The sequence below is a fragment of the Podarcis liolepis genome (assembly GCF_965112155.1).
Source record: "Podarcis liolepis genome assembly, chromosome: 3".
In the NCBI taxonomy this organism is placed as follows: Eukaryota; Metazoa; Chordata; class Lepidosauria; order Squamata; family Lacertidae; genus Podarcis; species Podarcis liolepis.
Window position 1 is genome coordinate 125,671,747 of NC_139557.1, and position 17,722 is coordinate 125,689,468.

Sequence of the window (17,722 nt, forward strand, 5' to 3'; positions counted from 1 at the left end):
GGCTAAGGAGCACAGCAACTCTTCTCTGGCAGTTCTTGCCCCCATGAAGCCGTGGTGGAGACTGAAGGGACCAGCTCTGCTACTGGTAATGTGCACTGCTACCTGCATTGCAGGGGGCTGGACTAGATGTCTCCTGGGGCCCTTCCGGCTCTACAGCTCAAGGATTCTGTACCCTTCCCAACCCCCCTGGGGGAGCCTTTCCTCCTGGCATGAGCGGCCTCGATGCTTCTGGCACCACCTTCCTTGAACAGCAGGGCAGGACCAGACACCCACAACTGTGCCAGTCAAGCTGCAACCTCACAAATGCTTGTGCTGCTGTTTCCCTCTGCCCTGGTGGCCTCTGCCCCTTCCAAGGGTAGCACCTCCACACCCGAGGGCAGCCCAAGGAGACCCTGGGCCCTCAAGGGCTGGCCAAGGTTCCCCGGGCCCCTGGCGTTGTTGCAGTGGGAGCTGTGGGAGCCCCAGCCTCTGAGCAGGTAATCCAATGGCACCAGGTGCTGGAAGGTCTCTGTGGCAAAGTAATAGGCCAGGGGGTCCAGGGCGGCGTTTGCGCAGGCCAGGAGCAGGGCACACTGGTAGGCCATGTCCAAGCACTCCCCCTGCAGCTGTGGTGCCTGGTACAGAAGAACCGCCATGTGGTAGGGCAAGAAGCAGCCCAGGAAGATGCCCACGTTGGTCACCACCATGTGACGGATCTTTGTGCCGTTGACCAACTCCATCTGAACGGCCCCGCTGTGGTGCACGGCACGCAGGAGCTGGCAGGAGCAGGTCACCATGATGGCCAGCGGCAGGGCGAAGGCGAGCGCCATGGCGGTGGGGACCCCGCGGGCCGAGATGTAGTGGGGGCGTTCGTCGAAGCAGAGCATGTGCTGCTCCTTCTTCCTCTGTGTGACGTAGGTGGGGATGGTCCCTGCGATGCTCAAGGCCCACACCCCTGCGCAGATGTACCTGGCCTGCTGGCGCACGGCTTGGGCCCTCGGACTGAGCGGGAAGCAGACGGCCAGGCAGCGGTCCCAGCTGAGGCAGGTCAGCAGGAAGATGCTGCAGTACATGTTGACCAGGAGCAGCGTGCCCACCCCTTCGCACAGCAGCTGAGGCAGCTGAGGCCGCCAGCCGTAGAAGTGCACCCTCAGCGGCAGCGAGGCCAGAAGCAGCAGGTCGCAGGCCACCAGGTTCTTCATGTAGGTGATGGTGATGGAGCGCCCGGCGCGGCCCAAAACAAAGATGCACAGCGCTGCAATGTTCAGAGGGAGGCCGACCGCAAAGATAAGGGCGTACATGCCAGCAAAGGCCTGGTCGGTTGGACGGGTGCAGTTGGTGCAATTTGGGCTCATCGCTGCCAGTCTCGGGTGGGCTGGGGCTCGCTCTGGAGTGCTGCAGGAAGCCTGCAGGCCGCAGCTGCTGACCAGCACCGGCCTTCTAGCACCCGCTCCCTGGAGAAAGGAGACAAGGAGTTGTGTGTTTTGCTTAGTTGCGACCCTCCAACTTTTTATTGGCTGTCTGTTGCTGGTTTATTTAGAATCATAGAATGGTAGAGTTGGAAGGGACCCCAAGGGACAGCTAGTCCACCCCCTGCAGTGCAGGAATCTCAGTTCAAGAACCCCTGGCAGATGGAGGAGGAGATGGACAAGCTGGAGGGTGGGCAGAAAAGGGTAGCCAAGATGGCAGAGGGTATGGAAACCAAGTCTGATGAGAGACAGTTAAGGAAGTTGGGAATGTTGAACCTGGAGGAGAGGAGGCCGAGAGGTGACATGATGACAATCTTCAAATATTTGAAGGGCCATCACCTGGAAGATGGATCAAACTTGTTTTCTGCAGGTGGAATCTCCTTAATTGGAAGTTTTTCTACAAAGGTCAGACGGTCACCTGTCAGAGATTCTTTAGTAGTGATTCCCGCATGGCAGGGGGTTGGATTAGAAGCCTTTAAGGGCTCCCAATTCTATGATTCTAAGAGGATGTAGTCACTTCCACCCAAGGTGACTGCTACTTCCAAAAATCAAAGAATTTTTTGAGTATCTTACATTCCTGGCAGAGTTTGAGTTCCAACAGATATCAGGGGAGCTGATCTCCCTCTGATTTGTGAATATTTAGTCATCTGCTCTGGGAAGGCCTCATCCAAGTCTTCAGTCCGGCTTGGAGGTCTATAGCAGACTCCCACAGTGATGTCACTGCTGTTTTCCTATCCTATAACATTTACCCAAACACTCTTAACCTGCCTTCCATGCTCCAAGTCCAACTTCTACACTTCATTCATGAGTCTCATCCTACCAGTTTTCAATAATGCCTATTAGGTCATATTTTCCATCCCATATCAAGAGCTCAAGTTCCTTTTGTTTATTTCACATGCTCTGTGTATTAGTATAGAGACAAGTGAAGCTGGAGAAACAGTAGAGTTGGGACCCCAAGGGTCCTCTAGTCCAACTCCTCCCTCATAGGAATAGGAATCTCAACTAAAGTACCATGACTCATTCCTTTCAGCTGCTTCCTTCTGTCCCCCCCCCCAGCTTCCTGTGTATCAGTAAAGTAATCATACTCAGTACTTGGTGTCTCCTTGTCCTTGGAAATATTTATATTGATTCTGTGACCTAGAGTAACTGAGAGAGGCAGGAAGCTTGGTAGATAAGGCCTTTGGAGACAAGAGAGCTGTGTCATGCTCTCAGAATGATGGCTCCCCTGCTATCATGGAGAATGATGGTCTGGGCATTGCTCGTCTGTTATCTAGCTAGCCTGGTCTGTAGTGTTGGGGGTGTGCATGTTGGCACCAAGGACATGAGGAAATTGAATTGTGAAGTCCTAGGAGGAAAACTTCAGGTTGCCAGGTATGCTGTCGAGAAATCTCCAAGGTAGCTTTCTCTGAAATGCTACCAGATCCATGTGCAGGGTCGGCCAGCCAGGCACAGCTGTGTAGTCTGATTGTGGGGGTGAGACAGTGTTGTCAGGAGCAGGGGGTTCAATTTGTTGGGTGCTGGGGGGCATTTTGGGATGAGCCTGTGCAAATGATGGGTTCCTCTTCAACACAGATGGGAATACTGGCACATTAAGATGGCAGAGCTGCTTTTAAACAGATGGTGGGGTGCAGGGAGTGGCTGATAGGACTTGTGGAGGGTGGTGTTCACAAGAAGTGAAAAACACCTGCTTCCCAGGGCCATCTCCTTCTACGAACACATTTAAAGAATTTGTTGCTGTTGGTCTTTATGGTTTTACCAATGTGAGCCTCAGAATTCTTTTTTTTTAAATTATTATTATTATTCGGATCCCTTCTTGGCCGCTTGTGTCCCCCCCCCTCCCCCCCAGGTTTTGTGTCGCTTTTGGTTCCCTTGATGTGGGTGGCGTTCTGGTTTTCTTAAGAATGTCTTCTTGCCTCTCACGCCTTATCTGATTCTGCCTGCTAACCGCAAAGGCATCCTCTGGGCCCTTGTGCTATCTTGCCTGACCTGCTGAGCTTTTTCAACTCCCAAGCCTCTCTTCCTCCTCCTCCTCCTCTTTTATTTCCAAGAACTTTGCGGAGCTTGACCTTCTGGACTTTGCCCCTCAGCTGCTTTTTTGCCAGTCAGGGTGCCTCTCTCGAAGCCTAACGTGACTGTGCTGGGCTCTCTTGCCAAGTCTCCATTGAGCTCTATATTGCTTTGGTGCACAGGGGTCCCTACAGCAGCAGCAGCAACAACAGTTTATTATTTATACCCCACCCATCTGGCTGGGCTTCTCCAGCCACTCTGAGCGGCTCCCAACAAAATATTAAAAACACAATAAAGCATTTAACATTAAAAACTTCCCTCAACAGGGCTGCCTTCAGATGTCTTCTATAAGTCAGATAGTTGTTGATTTCCTTGACATCTGATGGGAGGCTGTTCCACAGGGCGGGTGCCACTACCAAGAAGGCCCTCTGCCTGGTTCCCTGTAACTTCACTTCAGACACACAGGACATTCACTGCCTTCATTGGTTCTGATTTAAAAGAGAGGTAGAGCTGGGTTTCATCCACATACTGATGAACACCCAGCCAAACTGGATCAACAACACTTAACATTTCACACCAGATCCCGGGTGGCACCGCCTCTGCTTGGCTCCAGCTGTTCTAGGACACAGTCCCTGAGGGTACCTAGAAATTGTACCTCTTTGTCGGGCTGGAACACTCCTGTTCCCAGCCTCTCTCCTAGGATGTAATGACTTTAAACAACTTGGGACCAGTTTACCTACAAGATGGCCTTACCGTTCAGTTGGTGGAAATGGCCCTTTTTCATGTGCCACATCATACCTGCACTGTGTCAGTAAGAACCTGATTGTTTAGTGTAGCAGCACCGACACTTTGGAACTCCCCAAGGCTACCCAGATGTTTAGAAAGTCTGCAGGAGTTTTAATTTGTTTTAGTCTATTTTATTGTGCTTTTTAACTTTATATATCATGTTTGTAGGTTTCTTTTTAGTGATTTTTAATCATTTTATCTTTTTTGTAAGCCGCTATGAGTTTTTCCCTACAATTGAGTGGCGTGCATATTTTATTAAAATAAGTCAGTGATGTCTTTCTAACAATTTCTAAATTCTGCATTGTTTTTAGTGAAATGATGAGCTGGCCCTACAGGTACACAAAGAGGGTCAGCCATGAGAACCACTGGCCTTTGTCTGGAGGAGACAGGGCCAGGTCTGGAGGGCAGCCTCAGGTTTCCTGAAGGCTGTCTGGAGGAAGCAGCCATTGTCCAGCTTCTCTTCTGCCTGGGGGAACTGTGCTTGTGTGGCTGCCCCATCCCCCCCATCCTCTCAGAGCCTGCCTTGGGCCAGCCGGCCAGTGGGGAGGGAGGGCGAGGGAGCTGAGAGGCGGTCAGGCTCCTGCCTCTGCCTGCTGATCCTGGGCAGCAGGTGGCCAGGAGGCGCCTCCCTCTTCTTCAAGGCTTCACGCCAGCAGCCTCCCTGCTAGGCAGGAGAAGGGCTCTTCCTCCCCCACCCATTTCCCACAAAACTTACTTCACATCTCAGAGGAGCCAGTTGCAGAGGGGAGAAGCGGCTTCATGGGAGCAAGAGCCACCACCTGCTTGCCCATCTTCAGCAGATCTCCTCTGGCTTCCTGCTTCTCAAAATGTCAAGGTTGAAGCACATACAACACCCCCCCCCCCCGCCACCCGCTGGGCTGAAACCACATCCCTGGGAAGTCGGTTGCCTCAGAGGAGCACTTTCAGATCATTTTCCGTTAGCGGTGCCTGGGTGCCGGGGGTGGGCAGGGAGGGAGCAGAGTCTGCAAAGAACTCACGAACTCATGGAACCGCAAAGGAAGCCATGAGTGGCCTCCTGGAGGGCCTGTGGCAGCCGTAAGACCAGCTCTCGGGACACGTCAGAGCCCCACATGCAAGCAGTGGGGGCTACAGGAGGCTTGTCGTTCAAAATGCATATGGCTGACACAATTTGGGCAGGAACCAGGGACAGGATATTACCTTTAAATGCCAAGGGATTGTTTCAATATTAAATTCAACAGTTGCTGTGAAAGAGGAAAGGGTTGTCCACACAGAACCCCAAAGCCAGCAACTGGGAATATGAATTTCAGTTTAGGGTTTCTCCTCTGTGGGAGGACAGCTGAAATGATGCTCCCAGACTGGAATGGGTACATCTACTTGCCAGAAACTGGCCAGGGAGTGACTTGTGGCCACATCTATGCCTCCCTCCTGCCCAAATAGTCAAGTGGGCTCTCTTTGCAGACAGACTCTCTTTGTAAACACCCTAGAAATTTGAATAAATAGTGGCATGAAGATGCCCCCTTTTATTTTTTTGAAGCATATCTGCTTAGCCCCACCCCATAAACAGCATGCACCACCCTGGGTTGTCTGTCCTGACGGGATGAAACTTTGGGAGGCAGCCGATATACATGTCCAGGGTTGTAAGGAGTTAACATGCTGCCCGCAGTCACACTTGCTCACACCCTGAACTAATCTTCAGGGTGGCAGGGGTGGGGAAGATCAATAGCTGAAGCACAGGCAAGAATGTCAGAGAATCATAGAATTGTAGAATGGAAGGGACCCCAAGGGTCATCTAGTCCAATCCTCTACAACGCAGGAAGCTCAGCTAAAGCATCCATGACAGATGGCCATCCATCATCTGCTTAAAAACCTCCCAGGAAGCAGAGACCGTTTCACTGCCAAAGGGCTCTTATTGTCTTCCTCCTGGTGTTTGGTTGAAATCTCCTTTCTTGTAACTTGAAGCCATGGGTTCGAGTCCTGCCCTTCAAAGCAGGAGAAAACAAGCTTGCTCCATCTTTCATGTGACAGCCCTTCAGATATTGGAAGATGGCTCTCCACGGGGCGCAGGCATCTAAACCACTGAGCCTCTGGCGCTTGCCAATTGTAAGGTTGGCAGTTAGAATCTGCACAATGGGGTGAACTCCCCTTGCTCTGTCCCAGCTCCTGCCAACCTAGCAGTACGAAAGCATACCAGCATGAGTAGATAAATAGGTACTGCTGTGGCGGGAAGGTAAACGGCATTTCTGTGTGCTCTGGTTTCCATCACGGTGTCCCATTGCGCCAGAAGCGGTTTGGTCCTGCTGGCCACATGACCCGGAAAGCTGTCTCTGGACAAAGGCCGGTTCCCTCGGCCTGAAAGCAGAGATGAGTGCCGCACCCCATAGTCGAATTTGACTGGATTTAACTGTCCAGGGGTCCTTTACCTTTACCTTTCTTTACCCTATCTCCTCTCAGTCTCCTCTTCCCCAGGCCAAACATACGCAACTCCTTCAACAGAGACAAGTTTTCCTTCCTGGTTCACAATACTAGAGTGCATAGTAATTGAGTGAAGCTGAATGCTGGAAGATTCAGGGTGGACAAAGAGAGGCATTTCTTCACACAGGCACCAACTTCTGTGGCTTTACAAAGGACGAGGCGACCAGGAGCTACCAGCCAGGATGGCTCCGCATTATCTCCGGTCTCAGAGGTTGCTGCAGATGGCAAGTGTGGACAGTTGCTGTTGCACTCAGGTCCTTCTTGGGCCGTATTCAGAGGAATCCCACCTGCAGCTGTGGAAGCAGAAGGCAGCCATTGTGGCTGGTAGCCATGGATCAGCCAAAAGGTGCCACGAAACAGCACAGAAGTCCATACAAAGAAGGATTTCAGCTTCTCAGGGAGGGTATTGACAGAGGGGGAATGTGAGGTGGCTTCCTGCTCACTTGTGCTCCATGTGAATTTGGTGTCTTTTTCCTCCTGGGGGGCAGTTTGGTTTTTTGGTCTCAGGCTTGGGGCTGGATGCCTTGCAAAAACCTCGCTTCTAGAAGCTTCCACCAAGCTTGTCTGTTGCAACCATTCTGCAGGACAGTGACAGACCTACAATTATGGGACCCTGAAACTTGAACTGTTATGGGGGGGGGGGGCTTGACAATCAGCAATGAGTTCTGGGTGACCCCTGTGACCACCTTCAAGAGGGTCATTCATAACAGATCACAACAGTTTTGTTTTTTTAAAAAAAAATATCTGATATGGATTAAAATGGCTGTCCTGGATTTTCTCACCTGTCCAAGTCACTGGGGTGAATAAAAATGTCTGATGCCTTATAATTATTGAGCCCCACATTGGGTGAAAGATTCCTTCCTTGAACTAGATGACCCTCAGGTTCCTTCCAATTCTATGAATTTATGATTCTATATAGAATTTATTATTCTATATGCAGGGGGGTGAAAAGGAGAGAAATGTTCTATACCGTACATGCATGAAGCATCATTGAACGATGAAATAAAACCTAGAAAAGACCACAGTTAATATAATATTCCATCATAGACACCTATGAGAATACATACTACATGAAGCACGTTTTAGAAAATACTCTTTATTCCAGTCTTGCAGGGGGTTGGACTAGATGACCCTCGTGGTCCCTTCCAATTCTAAGATTCTATGATTCTTTTTTTCTGGTTTTTCAAGCAACATATTCACATCCTGAGAGTTTCCAAGCTGTTTCTGGAGACAAGATGGAGAGCTCTACAGCAGAATGGCAGCACCTGACTCTTCAACTTTGGGATTGTCAAAAGAAAGACCACCCAGAATTAATCAGTTTGAGTCATGGGACCCAAAGGGGGTTGACTGGACCCCGTTTTTTAAAGCAACGTGAGCCAAAGTTGCTTCTGGGGCTCCCCTGGGATTCAGCTTCAGTTTCATATTTTTCAAGGAAGGTGTGCCTCCATCTACACCCTGCAAGGGGGACCTTTGTGCCCTCCACCCACTGTGGGGGCCCATGAGATGCCTGTGGGGAGCACAAAGGGAGCCCTGCCACCCCCACCTGGGCCATGGCTTGGTCTGGCTGTGCCCTTCAGCCCCCAGGTCTTGTCTCCTTCTCTCCCCCCCCATCTCCCCCCAGGGGCTGCAGGCCACTAAGGAGCAGGGGTGTCCCGGGCCCCTAATGGCTTGCCTCCCCTGGCCAGGCTGCTACTCCTCCAGGTGCAATTCAGGGCCCGGAAGCCAGGCAGCGTCACCCGCCCCAGCTGGGCCAAGTCAGCCGGCGAGCCTTGGTTCATGCGGCGAACCAGGTCCTTCTCGAAGAGCAACGGGTGGTAGGCACCCAGCGTGCAGGCCTCATCCACAAAGTCCTGGTAGTAGTGGCACCGTGAAGACTGGCGCTGTGAGGGCAGGAACTCGTAGACATGGACCAGGTCACAGAGCGACAGCATCAGCACTGTCCCTGGAAGAGGGAGAGAGGGAGGTGGGGCCGCTGCAAAGAAGGACCTGCAGGGCGGCAGAGGAGGGGGCCAGGAGGAAACTTCTTTCACCAGGGCTGGAAAGTTGGCGCTTGATGAGTCCCCCTGAGAATGTGGAAAGTGCCTCGCACCTCATGCCCTGGAGTAACATCAGCCGCCCCCACCCTCAACCCGTGAGAGGAAGGAAAGCAGGGCTCAGAGGAGCTCTGAGTAAAAGGGGAGGAAGAGGAAGGGAGCACCCTTGGGAGACACGAGGGAGGGGGGTGCCTTCCTTACCAAGCAGCCCTGAGGAGGGGGGGTTCCGCTGTACTGCCTCGGGTGCCCCTTCCTGCACCAGCCCCCAGAGCTGCCACGGCACTCGCGGGTGCAGCAGGTGGAAGAGCTGCTGGGGCCTCTGGGAGCGCATCGCACGGAAGGGTCTGAAGATGGGGTAGTCGGGGGCCTCGAACCACTGCCGGGGGGAGAGGGAGAAAGGGGAGTGTGGAGCAGAGCAGAGCTTCAGCTCACCCCACCCCACCCCACCATCTTTGGTGCAAAGGTCTCGGGCTCTTGATTTCCTCCTAGCTGTGAAATTCATTCTTTAAGCCAGAGGGAAATTGCAGGGAGTTCCCCTGACAGTCGCCAGAAGGCGCCAGAGGAGCTGGGTGAGGACTGCAGGGCCTGCTCCCTTCCAGGGCCTTTTCCAACTGGCCCCGGGGGCGTGGCCCAGGCCCTTATTTGGAACAAACTTTTGGGGAAGCTGGGAAGTGTTCTGCCATTGCTTCCCTGTTCCAAGTGGTTAATGTGTTTTAAAATGTCCTCAAGCAGTTGGTGGCAATTTAAATTTGTATTTCCTTTTTTCCTTTGTTGGGGGTGGGTGGGTGGGATGGATATTTGGTTGGGGATTAATTTTAGTATAATTGTTCTGTTTTTGTTTTCTGTTCTTTTATTGGTTCTGTATAGTTTGTGTTTTGTTTTTAAGGGGCGGGATCAGGGCTGCCTGGGAGTGGGGCCCCAGCCAACACGATGGCTGGGACAAGTTCCACAGGGGGGGAAGCACTGGGACATCCGATCTCGGTGATCATGGGCAGGAGGAGGAGTTACGCTAAGACCAGACCATGTCATTAACGAGGAGGCAGGTTTAGTCGTTGTTTGAAGACTATCCCTGCCTCCGGGTCTGGCCTTGACCAGATGGATACTGGAATCAACAGGGGAAACCCACATGACCTGAAGGTGCTGCTGTGCAATGCCAGGTCAATGGTGAATAAAGCCACTGCCATCCACGACCTGATTGTGGATGGAGGATTTGACCTGGCATGTGTGACAGAGACCTGGTTGGAGGAAGCAGATGGGCCTGTCCTTGCTACTGCTTGCCCACCAGGTTTCTCTTACACACAGCAACCCAGGTCATGTGGGCGGGGAGGGGGGGTTGCAGTGATTTTTAGGAAGTCATTAGTTTGCATCAGGCGTCCTATTGGGAAGACCCAGTTTTCTGAGTGCATGTTCTGGAAGTTGGGCAATAGGGGCAGTACAGGATTCCTTTTGGTGTACCGACCTCCCCGCTGCACCAATGATTCCCTGCCCGAGCTGCTTCAGGTCGTGGCGGATATGCTCCTGGAGACACCTAGTTTGGTTGTCCTAGGGGATTTTAACATCCATGCCGACACGACCTTACAAGGGGCCGCTCAGAACTTCGTGGAAAGCACGGCCTCCATGGGGCTGTCCCTGAATAAGTTGGGCCCAACTCATAGTCATGGACATGCCTTAGACCTGGTATTCACCTCTAGTGACATGGGTGATCTGACACTAAGTAAAAGTGAAACCAAAGAAGTGCCATGGTCAGATCACTTCCTGGTGCAACTGGACTTCTCCACGACCCTTCCCCTCTGCAGGGAGGTGGGACCAATTCGGATGGTCCGCAGTTTAATTCTGTGTCCAGGGCAGCTGTCTACCAGCTCCACCTGGTACACAGGCTAAGACCCTACCTGCCCGCGGACTGTCTCGCCAGAGTGGTGCATGCTCTGGTTATCTCCCGCTTGGACTACTGCAATGCGCTCTACGTGGGGCTACCTTTGAAGGTGACCCGGAAACTACAGCTAATCCAGAATGCGGCAGCTAGACTGGGGGCAGCCGCCGAGACCACATAACACCGGTCTTGAAAGACCTACATTGGCTCCCAGTACATTTCCGAGCACAATTCAAAGTGCTGGTGTTGACCTTTAAAGCCCTAAATGGCCTTGGCCCAGTATACCTGAAGGAGTGTCTCCACCCCCATCGTTCAGCCTGGACACTGAGGTCCAGCACCGAGGGCCTTCTGGCAGTTCCCTCACTGCAAGAAGCACAGCTACAGGGAACCAGGCAGAGGGCCTTCTCGGTGGTGGCGCCCGCCCTGTGGAATGCCCTCCCATCAGATGTCAAAACGATAAACAACTAACTGACAATCAGAAGACATCTTAAGGCAGCCCTGTTCAGGGAAGTTTTTAATGTATGATATTTTAGTGTTGTTTGTTTTCTATGGAAGCCGCCCAGAGTGGCTGGGGTACAAATAATAAATTATTATTATTGTTATTATTATCAAGTCCTGGGAATGTAATTCACAGAGGATGCCCCTGCCCTCCCCTGGCACCCACGGATCTTGTCCTGCCCCAAGCACAAGGCAGAGAGAGGGTCTCACCTCCTGCAGGTCCCCTGGGAAAGGCGCTGGGTCCCATGCAACCAAGGCTCCCTGCGCATAGAGTTGGTCATCCAGAAAGTGCTGCTCAGGAGAAGCCATCAGCTGTGGGGTAGAGGGGGGCGGATTGGGTCAGAACGGGCCTGACTCCAGGATCCCAGAAGGTTGTTCAGATGCAAGAGGAGGCGGAGAGGGGAGGGCAGGGAGAGGTCCCCAGGGTTGCTGGCCCTTACGTGCAGCTTTGTTAGACATGTGGGTTTCTTGCCCGGAGCCCACAAATACCTGCCCAGGGATTACTGAAGCCTAGCGGGGAAGGGCAGGCTGGCAGGCAGAGGGCAGCCCCACCTTTCTCTGCACTTTCAGAGAGGCCATCCTTCCCTCTTCTATCCTCTTGTTGCTCCCCGGAGAGAAATTATCCCTTTTCCCTCTGAGCTGCTTGGCACCTACTGCTGCTCATATTGCACCCGAGTGTGTAGCGTACCCACCCCCCCCACCCGCAGAGGAGCAGCATGGGGGTGACTTCTGTGGGCAAGGCCCCTTGATGCCACGTCCAAAGCCCCAGCAGTGCACAGGTGCCCCTCAGCCAGAGCACAAACTCACACTGGAGCTGGCGAAGGCAGTAACGTCAGCGCCATCTCTCTTGGGTAACATTGAGCAACAGCTCTTGATCCTGCTGTGTTTACCAGCGCCACCAGCATCCTGTACTGTCAACAACTGTTCCTTGCAAACGGTTCCCTGACCCAGGGCAGGTGTTCACTGCCGAGATGAGCACATTATTCACCAATCTGCTGGTAAGCGGCTGAAGGTGTGTCTTTTTATGGAAGCGCTGATGATCACTGGCTGTGATTTTTGCATCTCACGGCCATTCAACTCTCACCTGAAGACACGGGCCTGAGTTCACAAAAGTTCATCTCATAATTAATAACATTTGCTAGTTTTGAAGGGGCCTCAAGCCTCTTTACGCCCGTGGGCTTCAGCACACCCTAGAGCTGGAGGGCAGGGATTGTGGCTCCAGAGCAGTCCAAAGCTCATAACCCCACACACTGCAGCCCCACGAGGCTGCCCCCAATTGGCTCTTCCCTTTATCTGGCCAAACCCATATCCACACCCTGCTGTCCTCTCCCAGCCCCCCCTTTCATTGCCCACCTGGGAATTCACGAGGCGGATGGTGGTCTTGGTGCCCACGTCCTGCTCATAGCCAGTAGTTGGGGCTCCGTTGAAACGAAGAACAGCATCATGGGAGTCTAAGAGGAGGAGGAAGAGGAGGAGGAATATGAGGGCCAGGGGAAGGGAGAGCAAGCAGACCCCTACCCAACCAGGACCCTTCTTAGACCTGCAGCCAGCCAGGCTGGGGGGGGGGCTGCTCAAGACATGTCCCAGGGCAGCTGCATCATCAAGGGGAACAAGATGGCCCGTTTCAAGCAGACTCCCATGAAGACCAGATAATTACCCATTATTTCAGTATTGTTATTATTTTATCACTGTGTAACTGTAAAGTATTGTTAGGAGTTTCCTCCTGAGACTTTGCCAACAGAAATGCTCTGCTAACATTTCTAGGATGTGAAATGAGCTCCTTCTGTGAGAACTCAGCTGGAATTTTACACAAAAGGCACAACCAGGACTCCCCTGCAGGGCCCAAGGGGAGCTGAGAACCTGCTTCTGCCGCTGCCACTCTGCTGCTAAAGAGGAGAGAGCCAGGAACACGAGGTGGGATCTGAAGGGAACAACTCCTATCAAGGGCTCTGCTTTGCCTCCACAGTCGGAGGCAGCCGTGCTCTGAATCCCAGCAGGACTCAGGAGGAGAGACTCAGGGATCCTGTTCTCAGATCCTGTTTGTGAGCTTCCCATAACAGGCACCTGGTTGGCCTAGATGGGCCACTGACCTGATCCTGCACACTCTTCTTTTGCTCTGAAACCCAACTATAGCTGGGTGACTCCCATAAACAGGAGAGGCAGGTTGCGTCATGCTCCCGAGTGCAGGACGCATGGCGCCCTCTCCTGAAGGGCAAGGCATCCCCTTACCCCCTGGAGGCTGTGCCAGAGCCACCCGCCAGGATGCTCCCCCCCCAACCAGCACTCACCAATCTCCTTGCCCAGTCCGGAGCCCAACATGGAGCCAGCAGAGCTGACGACGGCACACTTCCCCAGGGGGCCCAGCTCCTGCCTCAGGCTCCTGCGGGGCAGCAGCCCCCTCCACTCTGGGTCTGCAAAGGGCCCCTCGTCCCCCAGGAGCGTGGTCACTGCCACGCGGCTCTGGAGCTGGCACAAGAGCTCTGTCCCAGCGGCATGGGGGTTCCCTCGGTGTTGCACGGCCCCCGGGGGCACCCGGTACTTATTCATGGCTTGGTAGTTCTGGAAGACTTGCTGAAGGCGGGGGCCCAGCACCCCTGAAGAGAGCTTCTTCTGCCAGGCAGCCCAGGGCAGGGGCTGCAGCTGGACAGCCGTCCTGGAGCCCTGCCAGGACCTGCCCAGCCCCTCGGCAAGGCGGTGCCAGAATCTCCACAGGCCAGAGAGGAAGAAGTGCCACAACGGAGCCTGCTGGGCAGAGGCAAGGCTGGCAGGCCCAGCACCCAGGAGCCGCTGAAGAGTCCGGTTGCTTCTGGAGTGCGGCTGGAGGCTCCGGGAGAAAGCAGCAGCTGCAGAGGTTGGGGGTCCTCCTGCCCCATGGTGAGCCAAGCGCAGCACGAGCCCAGACTGCAGGCAGAGCAAGGAGAGTGTGGCCAGGCACAGCAGAGCAAAGCTCAGCCAGGCACAGCCCCAGCCCCATCGCCAGGGGGGGCGCAGGCAGCACCAGGGGTCCACGGGCCTGGGGAGAGATGGGCACAGCAAGGTGAGACACCTGGGGGTGCCATGGTTCAGTCCTTTGGCCACAGGGTCAGCTACGTGGCTGGAGTAGCCAAGTGCTTTTCAGGTCCGAAGGGCAGCCTGGCTGGAGCAGCTCAAGGCAGACTGGCACCCCCCCCTCACCCCACCCCAGCAAACAGTTTCCTGCCTCTAGAATGCAGGTCCCATGTAACTGCCCTCTTCATCCTCCAGGCATGTCAAACTGTTACCAGAATTGTCATTACCACCATTCTCTAGTGGCAATGAGTTCCACAAGTACACACTGTGCAAAGGAACATTTGATTTTATTTGGCCTGAATGTCTGGCTAATACATTTCCCTGGGGGACCAAGAGATCCTCTCTTTCTCTCTCTCTCTCTCCACACCCTCCATCATTTCATGAACTTCTCCCTGCATTTTAAATCCCATTCCTCCCCCCCCCCCAACCCAAAGAGCCCTAAACGGTGTAAGCTGTCCTCGCGGGGGAGGTCCTGGATCGTTTTCCAGCTGCTTTCTGAGGGGCATCGACCAGACCTTCCTCGCTTGCTTCTGCTCCAGAGATTTGGGGAGGGGGGTGCCCTCATCCCTGAAGATGCCCTTTTCCGGGGCGAGGTCTGACCTTTCTATTTCCCATCTATAAAATGGACAAAGCCTCGAGCCCGCTAAGGCTTCAGCCTCGGCGCGGCTTCTGCAAAGGGAGATTCTGCAGCAGCCGCTTCGGGGGGGGGGGGGGAAGAAAGTGGGGCAGCCCCACGCCCGCGGCCCCGCTGCCAGCTTGGAGTCCCGGCAGCCCCTTCCTCTGCCCAAGGCTCTGGAGGCAAGCGAACAGGCGGGAGCCCGAGGGCCAGAGCGGAGCCGGAGGAAAAAGCCCCCGAAGGCGCCCGACCCGGGCAGGGTCGCCCTGTCCTCTGCGCGCCGCTGCGCACCTGGCGCCGCCGGTCTCCAGCTTGGGGACCTCCCGGCTAGAGACGCGCGGCGGGAACAACAACCAGGCTGCGCCGCCCGCGAGGCTCCTTCCCCCCCTTGCAACCCCCCCCCCACCCGGGGCGCGGGCCAGAGGGCTGGGCTTCCCCAGGTGGAGGGGGACCCCGCCGCTCACCTTCTCCGCCACCGCATCGCCGGCTCCGGGCACCCGCTGCAGCGGTGGGCGGAGCAATGCATCCCCAGCGGAGGCCACGCGCATGGGCCCCCCGAGGCCGCCCCGCCGCCGCTTCCTTTCCAAGCCGGGCTGCTGCGCTGGGCAGGGGCGGCGGTCTTTGCCCCCCCCCCCCTGTCAGGTTTCCAAAGGGGAAAGAGCATCTCTTAGAAGCCCCATTCCTGGCATCTTCGCCCTCCTGCCTCCGCGCCGCCTGGCTTGCTCGTGTCCCCGGAAGGGAAGATGGCAGGATCCCCGGAGACGGGCTCTACGGGGAGCTGCTTTCCAGCACCAGGCGGCCGACCAACTCTGCATTGCAAAGACGTCTGCCCACACCAACCCCGCCATGTGGGAATCCCTTGCAGACAGGTCGTGCATCCCTAGCAGCGGCCAGAGGATTGACCGCCGGGAGGAGCGCAGAGGGAAGAACCGCTGGCCGGGCCACGGAGGGGGGGGGGCGCTTTTGCAACGGCTGGCCGGCTCCCTCCTGCGCGAGCGGGCACCGTGCGCCCTTCGATCCGTGCACTTCCAGGGTGCCCTATTCTTATCACAGCGCCCATTGCCCACTGTGTCATTACAGCTTACGCGTTGTCTGGATCAGGCCCAACTATTCCAGTCTCCTCACTAGGCGCTCCGGAAAGGGAAGAAGCCCCCCTAGCAGGACCGGAGAGCAGCAGCATGTCGTGCTCGGAAGCATTTTTGCCTCGGACCCCGAGGGCAGAGCATAGCTTGGAAAGGAAGCGGCTGGCAGCCATTGAACCGGCTCCCCAATGACATTTGTGGACTCTTTTAAAGCCATGCAAGTTGGACGAACCTCCCAACCTGTCCTGACTCTCCCAACACTCGGCTTCACTGGATGTCCACGGGTCCCAGCGTTGCAGGATCCCTGGGATCCCTTCCAACCCTGCGGGGTCCTTGACCTTTTTTTCCCCATGGCAAAATTTGCACCATCCACCCAATTGCCTGCTTGTGATTGCAATCTGGCTTGCAGAAGAATGAATTTTGCCTGGGAAACCACTGCCCATCTTGACAAGGGAAGTGTCCTGTGAAAGGGAGCCGGGAGGCCAACACTCCTCTGGGGGTTCAGGGACAGAGCTCCCTTGGAAGGCAAGGAAACAGGAACTAGTAAAAGCCACTTTGGCACCATCATTGCTGTGGGACTTGGAAGCTGATTTGCATGTGGTTGCCCACAGGTGGGGAAAGACGCTTCCCTGCCAGTATAAAAAGAGGCAAGAGCCAGTCCACCATGGAAGAGGTGGCAGAGGGAGGGACTGCCTCTCTTTAAACTCCCCCAGACCCAGGAACAAAGAAGCACCTCCTAGGAGAGAGGGGGGGGCTCTGGCAGGAATCCTGTGTGATGGGGAGAGACCCTCAAGAGGCACTCACTCCCCTGGGAAAGCAGACGCAGTCTTCAGCAGACCAATGCCTGGTTGCAAGTCACTTGGGGAGAGGTGGGCCCAGAGCTGCTTTGTGCTCTGCTCTGGTCAGCAGTGGCCAGGCCAGCCATTTTCAGCAGGAGAGAAGGCATTCCCCTCGCTTAGAAGCCCAGGCAGCAAATGGGGGTCTGGCTCTGCCCTCCCAAGAGCCACAGGGCAAAGTGGTTTCTGAACAAAGTGTGTGAGCTTTTCTGCCGGAAAGGTCCTGCTCAGTTTAAGCTTCAAAGGAGATTTGTAAAGTGGTTTAATATGCAGAGTGCTTTTAGCTTAGGTTTTGCAACCTGGAATGCACGTTTAGAAAAATGCACATTAGGACTGAGTAGAAAGCCTCCCTTGAGTCTGCCCGTCTGATCCTAGTCACTGTTCCCCTCGTGTAATCTACAGCCCTCTGTTAGGTTTCCATAGCAGTCTGATGCAGCCCCATAAAGCAAGTCTTTTTAATCTAACTGGCTGCAGCACAAGCCCCCCAGGAGTACAAAAATAAAGCAAGCTTGGGTACCAGTGCAGGGGAGCTCCAACAGCAGCCGTGCAAGCAGACAGGACAGGCAAACCTCTCGGTCTTGCTCTTATGGTAAATGCATTAACAGTGGTTAGCCAAGAGATGAGTGCCGGGACCATCCAACCACCGGCAAAGTCGACTGCCTGCCTCTTGGACGGAAGTGGTGGGTCTGTGCTGAGTGCAACATCCTCCTGGCTCTCTGGGAACAAGGTTCTTCCCTTGAGGCCGAGGGAGATGACGGGAAGATGCTCAGAGGCATTTCAGGCAAGGAGGCCTTAAGGAGCAGGATTGTTCCAAGCAGTTTTTATTTCCCACCCCTTTCCTAAAGACCCCTGGGAGGGGGGATCTGCCTTCTCACAGCTGCCACATAAGGGGGGAATCTGTTACCTCTTCCCCAGTCAGTCACCACCACCTCAGACTCCACCAGCACAGATGTAATGGTAGGAAATTTTGCCCCCCCCATCACTGTACCACTTTCTTGCCCATCCTCGCTTCAGAGGTTCCTTGGGAGCCCTTGCTTTCCCTCT

The 17,722-nt window shown here is 54.6% G+C and overlaps 2 protein-coding genes across 2 annotated transcripts; both read right to left on the minus strand.

Annotated features, from left to right (window-relative positions):
- Positions 1-284: 284 nt before the first annotated feature.
- On the minus strand, positions 285-7,876 carry LOC310703592 (lysophosphatidic acid receptor 6-like; the record flags this gene model as incomplete). Its single annotated transcript, XM_083495977.1, has 2 exons — positions 4,957-7,876; positions 285-1,433 (listed from the first exon to the last, which is right to left on the minus strand). The coding sequence occupies exon 2, from the start codon at positions 1,332-1,334 to the stop codon at positions 285-287; it is 1,050 nt and encodes a 349-aa protein (XP_083352103.1). The 5' UTR covers positions 1,335-1,433; positions 4,957-7,876.
- Positions 7,877-7,959: 83 nt separating this feature from the next.
- Positions 7,960-16,135, minus strand: LOC310702632 (beta-galactoside alpha-2,6-sialyltransferase 1-like). The gene is made up of 6 exons (XM_083494510.1): positions 15,225-16,135; positions 13,385-14,109; positions 12,450-12,547; positions 11,307-11,408; positions 8,930-9,104; positions 7,960-8,637 (listed from the first exon to the last, which is right to left on the minus strand). The coding sequence occupies exons 1-6, from the start codon at positions 15,422-15,424 to the stop codon at positions 8,330-8,332; spliced, it is 1,608 nt and encodes a 535-aa protein (XP_083350636.1). The 5' UTR covers positions 15,425-16,135; the 3' UTR covers positions 7,960-8,329.
- Positions 16,136-17,722: the final 1,587 nt, after the last annotated feature.

Bases quoted from the DNA above. Each gene is read 5' to 3' on its own strand.
- LOC310702632 (XM_083494510.1), bottom strand. From the start codon at position 15,424: ATGCTCTTTCCCCTTTGGAAACCTGACAGGGGGGGGGGGGCAAAGACC. The intron at 12,548-13,384 runs GTGAGTGCTGGT...TCCTCCTCTTAG, and splicing joins CGGACTGGGCAAGGAGATTG to ACTCCCATGATGCTGTTCTT. The intron at 8,638-8,929 runs GTAAGGAAGGCA...TCCCTCTTCCAG, and splicing joins CCCCTCCTCAGGGCTGCTTG to GGACAGTGCTGATGCTGTCG.